The sequence below is a fragment of the Scyliorhinus torazame genome, chromosome 4 (genome assembly GCF_047496885.1).
Source record: "Scyliorhinus torazame isolate Kashiwa2021f chromosome 4, sScyTor2.1, whole genome shotgun sequence".
Lineage (NCBI taxonomy): Eukaryota > Metazoa > Chordata > Chondrichthyes > Carcharhiniformes > Scyliorhinidae > Scyliorhinus > Scyliorhinus torazame.
This window is the reverse complement of record NC_092710.1, coordinates 360,855,436-360,865,632: the sequence shown is the minus strand read 5'-3', so window position 1 is coordinate 360,865,632 and position 10,197 is coordinate 360,855,436. Positions and strand designations below refer to the sequence as shown.

The following is a 10,197-nucleotide window of genomic DNA, read 5'->3' as shown; positions in this document are numbered from 1 at the left end:
CCCGGTAGGTCATCCCCCCCCCCCCCCCCCACCAGCGTCCAAAACGGTATACTTGTTTTGAAGGGGAACGGCCACGAGGGATCCCTGCACTGTCTGCCTGTTTGTTTTTTTCCCCCTGACTGTAACCCAGCTATTCTTGTCCTGTCCCTTGGGTGTGGTTACCTCCCCGTAACTCTTCTCAATCACCCCCTCTGCCTCCCGGATGATCCGAAGTTCATACATCTTCAGCTCCAGTTCCCTAACACGGTCTTTGAGGAGCTGAAGTTGGGTGCACTTCCCGCAGGTATAGTCAGCGGGGACACCGGTGGTATCCCTCACCACCCACATCCTACAGGAGGAGCATTCAACTGGCCTAGCCTCCATCCCCTCTTACCTGACAGAATATAGCTGCTCTGTGGTCTAACTAGGTCTCCGCCCTCCCACTCTGCTCCCAGTCAGCTACACTTTCAGTAAACTCCTGGCTCTCTTCGCACTCTTTGCGGAAATGTCGGAAACAAAATGAAAGGAGCACCTTACTCCCTCCTCACCTAACTCCCTCGGTCACCCAACTCTTACTATAGCACTCAAAATGCACCAAATTCAGCACTTAGTGCAAACAAAGTCTGCACTGGAGGGGGTCACTTTTATACTGTGAATCTAGCCTCTGAAAACTGGCCTAATCCAGTTAACTAATTAACAAGCTCCAGCTGCAAGTGCCTACAAGTAGAAGCTTGTTTAAAGCTGATTGAAAATTCACCTTCTTCTAAACCAAACAGCAACTTTTAAGTTAATTAACTAAATAAAAGAAAGACTGAACTTTAGATAAAAATGAAGCCTTATACTCCCTCGGTCACCAAACTCTTACAATAGCACTCAAAATGCACCAAATTCAGCACTCAGTGCAAACAAACTCTTATGTGTTGATGTGTATGTGGCTGTGATGGGAGGTGTTGACGTGTCTGAGGATGACTTGGTAGGTGTTGATATGTCTGAGGCTGTGATGAGAGGTGTTGATGCGTCTGACGATGTGATGGTTTGTGTCGATGTGTCTGACCATGTGATGGGAGGTGTTGATGTGACTGAGGCTGAGACGGTAGGTGTTGGTGTGTCTGAGGATGTGATGTGAGGTGTTGATGTGTCTGAATCTGTGATGGTGGGTGCTGAATGTGTCAGAGGCAATGATGGTTGGTGTTGATGTGTCTAAGGCTGTGACGGTAACTTCGGATATGCCTGAGGCGATGATGATATGTGTCGATGTGTCTGAGGCTGTGATAGTAAGTGTTGATATGTCTGAGGCTGTAATGGGAGGTGTTGATGTGTCTTAGGATGTCATGGTTTGTATCGATGTGTCTGACGATGTGATGGGAGGTGTTGATGTGTCTGAAGCTGTGATTGGAGGTGCTGAATGTGTCAGAGGCAATGATGGTTGGTGTTGATGTGTCTAAGGCTGTGATGGTACGTTCTGATATGCCTGAGGCGATGATTGTATGTGTCGATGTGTCTGAGGCTGTGATGGTAGCTGTTATGTGTCTGAGGCTGTGATGTTAGGTGTTGATGTGTCTGAGGCTTTGATTATAGGTGTTGATGTGTCTGTGGATGTGATGATAGGTGTTGATGTATCTGAGGCTGTGTTGCCAGGTGTGGATGTGTCAGAGGCTTTTATAATAGTCGTTGATGTGTCTGAGGCTGTGATGGTAGGTGCTGATGTGCCTGATGCTGTGATGGTAGGAGTTGATTAATCTGAGGCTGTTTTGGTAGGTGTTGTCTGTCTGAGGCTGTGATGGTAGGTGTTAATGTACCTGAGGATGTGATGACAGGTGTGGATGTGTCTGAGTCTGTGGTGGTAGGTGTTGATGTATCTGAGTCTATGATGGTCGTTGTAGATGTGTCAGGGTCTGTAATGGTAGGTGTAGATGCTCCTGTGGATGTGATGATAGGTGTTGATGTGACTGAGGCTGTGTTGATATGTTTGAAGCTGTGATGGAAATTACTGAATATGTCAGAGGGAATGATGGTAGGTGTTGATGTTTCTGAGGCTGTTGGATAAGTTCTGATATTTTTGAGGCTGTGATGGTATGTGTAGATGTGGCTGAGGCTGTGATTGTAGTTGTTGATGTGTCTGAGGCTGTGATGGTAAGTGTTGATATGTCTCAGGCTGCGATGAAAGATGTTGATGTGTCTGAGACTGTGATGGTAAATGTTGATGTGTCTGAGGCCGTGATGGTAGGTGTTGATATGTCTGAGGCTGTGATGGTAGGTGTTGATGAGTCTTTGGCTGTGATGCTACGCGCTGATGTGTCTGAAGCTGTGATGGTAGGTGTTGATATTTCTGAGGCTGTGATGGTAGGTGTTGATATATCTGATGCTGTGTTGGTAGTTGTTGAACTGCCTGAGCCTGTGATGGTAGACGTTTACGTGTCTGAGGCTGTGATTGTTGTGTTGACGTGTCAGAGACTCTATTGGTAGGTACTGACGTAACTGAGTCTGTGGTGGTAGGTGTTGATGTTTCTGAGGCTGTGATGGTACGTGTTGATGTGTCGGAGGCTGTGATGGTAGGTGTTTATGAGTCTGAGGCTGTGATGGTAGTTGTTGATGTGTCTGTGGCTGTGATGGTAGGTGTTGATGTGCCTGAGGATGTGATGGTCGTTGGAGATATCTATCAGGTTGTGATGGTAGGTGATGATGTGTATGAGGCTGTGATGGTAGGTGTTGATGTGTATCAGGCTGTGATGGTAGGTGTTGATGTGCCTGAGGCTGTGATGGGAGGTTTTGATGTGTCTGACGTTGTGATGGTTGGTGTTGATGTGTCAGAGGATCTGATAGAAGGTGTTGATGTGTCTGAGGCTGTGATGGTAGATTTTGATATGTCTGATGTTGTGAACGTTACTGTTGACAAGTCTGAGGATTTGATGGTAGGCGTTGACGTGTCTGAGGTTGTGATTGTAGGTGTCGATGAGAAGAGGCTGTGATGGTAGTTGTTGATATGTCTGAGGCTGTGATGTTCGGTGATGATCTGTCTGACGCTGTGATGGAAGGTGTTGATGTGTCTGAGACTGTGATGGTAGTTGTTGATGTGTCTGAGGCTGTGATGGTAGGAGTTGATATGTCTGAGGCTGTGATGGAAGGTGTTGATACGTCTGAGTCTGTGATGGTAGGTGATGATCTGTTTGATGCTGAGATGGTAGGTGTTGGTAAGTCTGAGGCTGTGATGGTAGGTTTTGATGAGTCTGAGTCTATGATGGTAGGTGTTGATGTGTCTGTGTTGGTAGGTGATGATCTGTTTGATGCTGGGATTGTAGGTGTTGGTAAGTTTGAGGCTATGATGGTCGGTGTTGATGAGTCTGCGGCTGTGATGGTAGGTGTTGGTAAGTCTGAGGCTGTGATTAACATAGATTAACATAGAATGTACAGTGCAGAAGGAGGCCATTCTGCCCATCGAGGCTGCACCGGCTCTTGGAAAGAGCACCCTACCCAAGTTCAACACCTCCACCCGATCCCCATAACCCAGTGACCCCACCCCACCCAAGACTAAGGGCAATTCTGGACACTAAGGCCAATTTATCATGGCCAATCCAACTTGACTGCACATCATTGGACTGTGGGAGGAAACCCGAGCACCCGGAGGAAACACACGCACTCACGGGGAGGATATGCAGACTACGCACAGACAGTGACACAAGCTGGGAATCGAACCTGGGACCATGGAGCTGTGAAGCAACTGTGCTAACAAATAAATATGCTACCGTGCTGCCCGCAGATATTCACTCAGATAGTGAGTGATGATCCGATCATGGTCTATCAGATTGCGCAAGTGTTTGTTCATGCAGGCACAGCGAAGATGACTACACTTAACATTGGGACTAGAAGTAGGGAAAATCTACTTTAAAATAGCCACAAATTGATGCAATAGAAAATTTAGCAGGACATTATTTGTCAATGGAGAGTTCAGAAAGTGGAACTCGCTACCATACGGACGGGATGCGATCAATATCGTGCACGTGTAAAAAGGGAAGCTAGATAATCGCACAATGGAGAAATGAATGGAAAGAAATTCACATGAGGTGTGATGGAGAAGCAGTGGGGTTAGACTCTTTTGAACCAGAACACCTGGCAGAGATTTCTAAAGCCGCACAACTCTCTGAGAGAATAAATGATCTCCTCATCTCTGGTCTATAAGTACGATCCCTAATTTGAACACAGTGTCCCCGAGATCTGTGATCAACGGGAAACATATATTTAATGGTCCTCATTGGCAATATCATTCCAGACTTTGTATATTTCAGTCAAGTCACACATCACTTACCTATCACATTTCGAATACATTATGATTGAATAAATATGATTTTCCATCAATTGATGTTTCTTTGTTCAGTATTGTGATAAATATTGCTCATCACCTCAGAGACGGAACCAAGCTGCCGTCATCTACCTGTCCTTCATTAAAGATTATAAATATATTTACACTATGTTGCAATGTCTGTGTCTCCATGGAGATCTGTGAGGGTTTAAATTGAAGGTGCTGATAACGCACGGACTAGGAATTCAAACACAGGCTTTGCGTGCAGCTGTCAGCAACAGAACCCTTCTTACATACGACTATGGACACATTTGAGCGGATTGATAAAATATTCTACCCAATCCTTGCTGTAATTGGCGTTCCAGGTATGTGAGAATAATGGTTGAAATTGTGAAAAGCGGAAGAGCTAGCTTACTGCTTCTCGTTGATGATAATGTTATATGTTGGTCTAACTAACTGTTAAAAAGACATCTGAACGGATAGTTCGTTTCATCAGTGAAGTGTCCCAAACTATATTTGTGCTTTATTCCTTCGCATCATTTTTTAAATAGGTATGCTTGTTCTCACACCCAGGTTGAATTACGGAGTGTTTGTTCGCATAATAGTTTGCACAGTCCACGAGTCCTCAATGAAACGAACTCTCTGGTGGGAAGGCGATTGTATAATTCTAGCTTTGCAGAAATGTACTGAATGCCAACAATTAACAGGGGCAGCGACCATGCCCCATTCGTCACATATTTAGATTTTCTGAGACAGTAGCAACAGTGATTCGCAGTGCGGCTGCCAGGGACCCGCGATCGGTTCCCGGCTTGGGTCACTGTCGGAGCAAAGGTTTCCTCCGAGTGTTGCGATTTTCTCTCGCAAGTTTCGAAACACAAGCTTGTCAGGTGAATTGGGCATTCTGAATTCTCCCTCAGTGTACCCGAACATGCGCCGGAATGTGGCGACTAGGGGATTGTCACAGTACCTTCATTTCAGTGTTAATGTAAGCCTAATTATGACACGAATAAAGATTATTATTATACATGTGTGGCTAATTAACGGTAGGTAAATAACCATATTTTGCATTCTATTCGTTATCAAATAGGTGACGCGTTCACTCCCTTGCCATGTGATTTTTGAATGCAATTTGTAGAAAATAGTTTTAACAATTGATTGGAATGTTTGATTTTCAGTGGCTATGCATTGATGTTAATCTGATTCCTCTGGATCTGCGTATACAGAAACAAATATTAACAACCTATTGGAAGTTAGACAGAAAAATATCTCTGTACTGCATTCATCATTCTCCAGTATTCCCAAGCACTGTTCTTTCAATACTTGCGTTATGAGCGCGGAAACTCATTATCTTGCGTTTGCGCATATTATTATTAGACATAAGACTGTGTGTATTGTCTTCTCAAGTCTGGTAGCGCGGTTCATATCGTCCCTGCCTTTGGGCAAGAATCTACAGGTTTGACGGCTCTCCTCCCAGGAACTTGATGGACAAGGAAGTTGCGCTCAAACCGCGGTCACACACATTGAGTGTCAACCCGCAAGTCCTTCCAATCACGACAATAGCTGGCACTACAGCGTGAGAGTCGCCTGGTCAGGCTTGATGGACAGTGGCCCATCTGGCGACAAGTAGGGACCTATTCCTGATATAATCTGGAAATCTGCCAAAGTGCAGACTAGTTGCGGAAAGAGACACTTGCTGCTTGTTCTAGCACATGTATCCTTCAGTGATATTTAATTAAATATCAGTGAGCTATGGTACTTCTAAGAGTGAGGGACATAAATGGTAACCCGCAGACCAAACAAGAAAAGCATGCTCAGGTGAATGGAAGATAATAATGCGGAAGTAATATTTTGTATGAAACAAATGCACCAACGATGCATTTGATATGAGGATATATGCGATTAATAGACAATTCCATTGGTTTTAGAGTTCTGTATCTCTCCACATGGGTCTGCTAATAAACATATATATCTGATTTAGTTCCATAAGTCCTAAAAAAAAACGGTCCTACTAAGGAAATAATTATGGGAGGTCAGGCCCTACTGAAAACACAGTTCTACCACTGGTCGGCCACAACAGAAAGAGTGTGGGAATGGGTGAAGGAACCGGGACCGGAATAGGTGACGATGCAGGAGAATTCCTGCAAAGGGATGTCCTTCCAAGCTGTAGTCACACCCGCACTTCCATCCTCTCCGACCAAACACTCAAGAAGCCCAGTGAGGGTGGTCAGACTCCGGACGTATTATCAAATGAGACAAAACTTCTGCCTAACCGGAATGTCCATTATAACCTCCATCTTCAACAACTGCACGTTCACGTCCACAATAATGGATGCAACCTTCAAAAGATGGAGACAGGACGAGGGGACACTGACGGTTAGTAACATGTACACAGGAACAGGCTTGCGACCATGAAGGAACTCGTGGAATGCTTTTGACAACCTAAAGGTAAGGAAGTGAGTTACATATAGATTAAAAACTTCCTCCACAGAGAAACAACGATCAACCCCCGTATGCCAAGATACTTGCCAGTTGAGGAACTGTTGAATGCGGGTGACCTGGGGAATAGGAACCATGGGACTGTGCCCGGATGACTGGTGGGAGAGGTACCCTACTCCCTGGCCGAGCAAAGGGAAAATGGGAAGTAAGGTGGGACTTTAGACAGAAGCGCTACACAGTGCGAACTCCACCTCCACATGCGCAGGGCTGAGGCAAATGCACCTAACCAGAACTCGACTGAGCAGATTCTTCCTGGAGCTGAAGGACAATTGCGAACGGTGCCTGAGTGGCCCGGCCAACCACACTCACATGTTGCGGCCCTGCCGCAATCTTTTCAGGTTCTGGACACCTTATTTGAGGCAATGTCCAAGGTTGCGTGGATGAGAATGGAGTAATCTCCATCAGTGTCGGTCTTCGGTTTTCAGATCAGTTAGAACTCGTCACGGGGAGGGTGGCGACGCCCTACCTTTGCCTCCCTATTTGCCCGCCGGAGAATCCTGCTCGGCTGGCGACCTGCAACACGACCCAAACGGCAGTCTGGCTGTCCGCTTGTCGGAATTCGTCCAGCTGGAGAAGATAGCATTGGCAAGCCGGAGCTTGGAAGCGAGCTTCCACAAGACCTCGGAGCCGTTCACCAACTACTTCCAAGATCAGTTCGTAGCGGCAACCAGTAGAGCGGAGGGGAGGGGGGGGGGTGGTCAGTGGGTGGGGAAAGGGAACGGAGGGGGAGTAAAAGGATGCCATGCGGGTGGGGGGGGGGGCAGTAAAAAGCCCGCGGGACGCAAGTGACAGAGCCGCAGGAGACTAGCCTTTGGGAAAGCAGACGAAGACAGAGGGAGAGGCAATTCCCCCGGAAAGACACGCTGGGCAAACACTGGGCAGTTCAACTAAGGTAGAGTGGCAAAAAGGGGCACACAGACGGACGAGGGGGGACATGTAACTATGTGTAATGATCCGTATATGTTTCGATACTTTTAATTTTCTTCTTCTCGTTCTTCTTTGACTATCTCGTACTTGTATTTTTTAATTTTTGTTTGGTTGCTTCGCTTCGTACCATGCTCAGTGATGAAACTTACAAATTGAAAGTACAAACTGGAATGTGTCACAAATAACTGTGAAAACTAATAAAAATACTTTTAAAAAACTGATTGAAGCCATGACCCTGGATTGAGCCCAAACACCAGCAGGGATTTTTCTCACATTAAATGGTGGGTGCAGAGCTTTGTGGGCGTGAAGGTAGAGTCAGCCCATAACCTCTTGGCCCACAACAATCTGTTCAATTGCCTACTTTCTGAAGCGTTAAAACTTGAACCCAGGTTAAATCATATATTTCAAACCGTTTATAATTATTGGTCAGATCAAGCCCCCTCTTTGAACATAGAACATGAAGTGCAGAAAGAGACCATTCGGCTCATCGAGTCTGCACCGACCCACTTAATCCCTCACTTCGACACGATCCCCATAACCCAATAACCCCTCCTGAACTTTTTGGACACTAAGTGCAATTTAGCATGGCAAATCTACCTAACCTGTTCGTCTTTGGGAGGAAACCGGAGCACTCAGAGGAAACCTACCCAGACACGTGGAGAACGTGCAGACTCCGCACAGACAGTGAACCAGCAGGGAATCGAACCAGGGACCCTGGCGCTGTGAAGCCACCGTGCGAGCTACTTGTGCTATCGTGCTGCCCGAGTACGTGGAGAGTAGTTTTGCTCGCCTTTATTATGTTGTTCTGAATTTGGATGTGATAGTGTGCGACGGCTAATTCAGATTATGATTGAAATATGTGAATATTTGAAATGAAGCCCATCTAACCATAATGAGGTTTAAAATCCACCAAGTCCTGAGTTGGGTGAAACCGAGAGAAACGCTGGTTGTTAAATTTCAGTGTATTGTTTTCCTTTTCTGTCCTACAGTTAATCTCGTGGCAATTGTGATCCTGTCCCGGGAGAAGTGCGGCCTCTCCACTTGTACCATTCGCTATTTGGTGGCCATGGCAACGGCAGATCTACTGGTCATTATTACTGAGGTCATACTGAGACAGATAAATCAATATTATTTTCCAGCGTCGTTCCTTAACATCAGCCCTGCGTGCAGTGTCCCGGTTGTCCTGGTATGCGCAGCCATAGATTGTTCAGTCTGGTTCACTGTCTCTTTCGCCTTTGATCGTTTTGTTGCCATTTGCTGCCTGAAGTTGAAAACTAAATATTGCACTGAGAAAACAGCGGTCACGGTATTAACAACAGCCGGTATTCTGCTCTGCTTGAAAAACATTCCGTTCTACTTTACGTTCAAACCTTACGACATAGCTGACGACGTTCCATTCCTCTGTTATACAAATCCAAGTTTTTACTCTGAACCCGGATGGGTGGCCTTTGATTTGTTCGATAAGATTCAAAATCCATTCGCCCCATTTGTTTTAATTATGTTATTCAACGCTCTGACAGTCAGACACGTTTTAGTGGTCAGTCGATTCCGTAAGCGACTGAGGGCTGAGGGTAACAGCGAGAATCGCAGTGACCCTGAGATAGAAAGCAGAAAGAAGTCTATGATTTTACTCTTCACCATATCCGGCAGCTTCTTACTTCTGTGGTCAACATATGTAGTGGAATTCCTCTATTATAGCTTTTCTGGATTAGATCCCAACAATTACAGCGATTCTTTACACATCTTCCAGCAGGTCGGTATCGTGTTGATGAATATAAGTTGCTGCACCAACACGCTTATTTATGTTGCGACGCAGTCCAAGTTCCGGGAGCATTTCAAGAGGGCAGTGAAATATCCGGGTATCTCAATTATTAAACTAATTACGTGAAGTAGCAACGGAAACTCGGAAAATAGCACCTGTTAATGTTTCACAGCTAGCGACCTAATATTGATTACAATACATTTATCAAATTATTGACATAATGTGGCCCAATAAATTGGAAAATATATCAAGCTTCCTGAATAATCACTGTGTTCAATGTTGCTATTCCCAATTAACTGTTGCTATACCTTACACAAAAGAAAAAAATAATTTATGTCAGGACAGAGTGATTTCACTGTGTTACAAATGTTACGACAGTTCTCTCCAGTGTTCTCCGAAGATCACACCGTACACGCACCGAGCCCTGACTTTTCCTGAGGTTAAGGACAACCTATTGACAACAGCGCGACCAGCAGATCGCTCCACTGGCCAATGGCGTGACAATCCCGCTGCCACGTGGACAATGGAAAACACCGCCCTCCATCTTTTATCTCAATTAAATTAACTTAATTATATTTTAGAGGATATCTAAGCCAGAGATCGGAGAATATTATAGTTAGCTATCGCATTTCTATTAGAAATCTAGTGCTAGGAAACAGATAGTTGACAGTAACTTTGTAATTAAAAAAAAAAAAAGTATTTAAAAAAAAAAGACAAATTTTAATTTTAATTAATT

The 10,197-nt window shown here is 45.1% G+C and overlaps 1 protein-coding gene across 1 annotated transcript; it reads left to right on the top strand.

Moving 5' to 3' along the window:
* Positions 1-4,577: 4,577 nt before the first annotated feature.
* On the top strand, positions 4,578-9,587 carry LOC140411523 (probable G-protein coupled receptor 139). Its single transcript, XM_072500609.1, has 2 exons — positions 4,578-4,641; positions 8,689-9,587. Exons 1-2 carry the CDS (start codon positions 4,578-4,580, stop codon positions 9,585-9,587), a joined length of 963 nt encoding a protein of 320 aa, XP_072356710.1.
* The last annotated feature ends 610 nt before the right edge of the window (positions 9,588-10,197 follow it).

Coding starts and splice junctions, on each gene's coding strand:
- LOC140411523 (XM_072500609.1), top strand. CDS start 4,578: ATGGACACATTTGAGCGGATTGATAAAATATTCTACCCAATCCTTGCT. Junction 4,642..8,688: donor TGCTGTAATTGGCGTTCCAG/GTATGTGAGAAT, acceptor TCTGTCCTACAG/TTAATCTCGTGGCAATTGTG.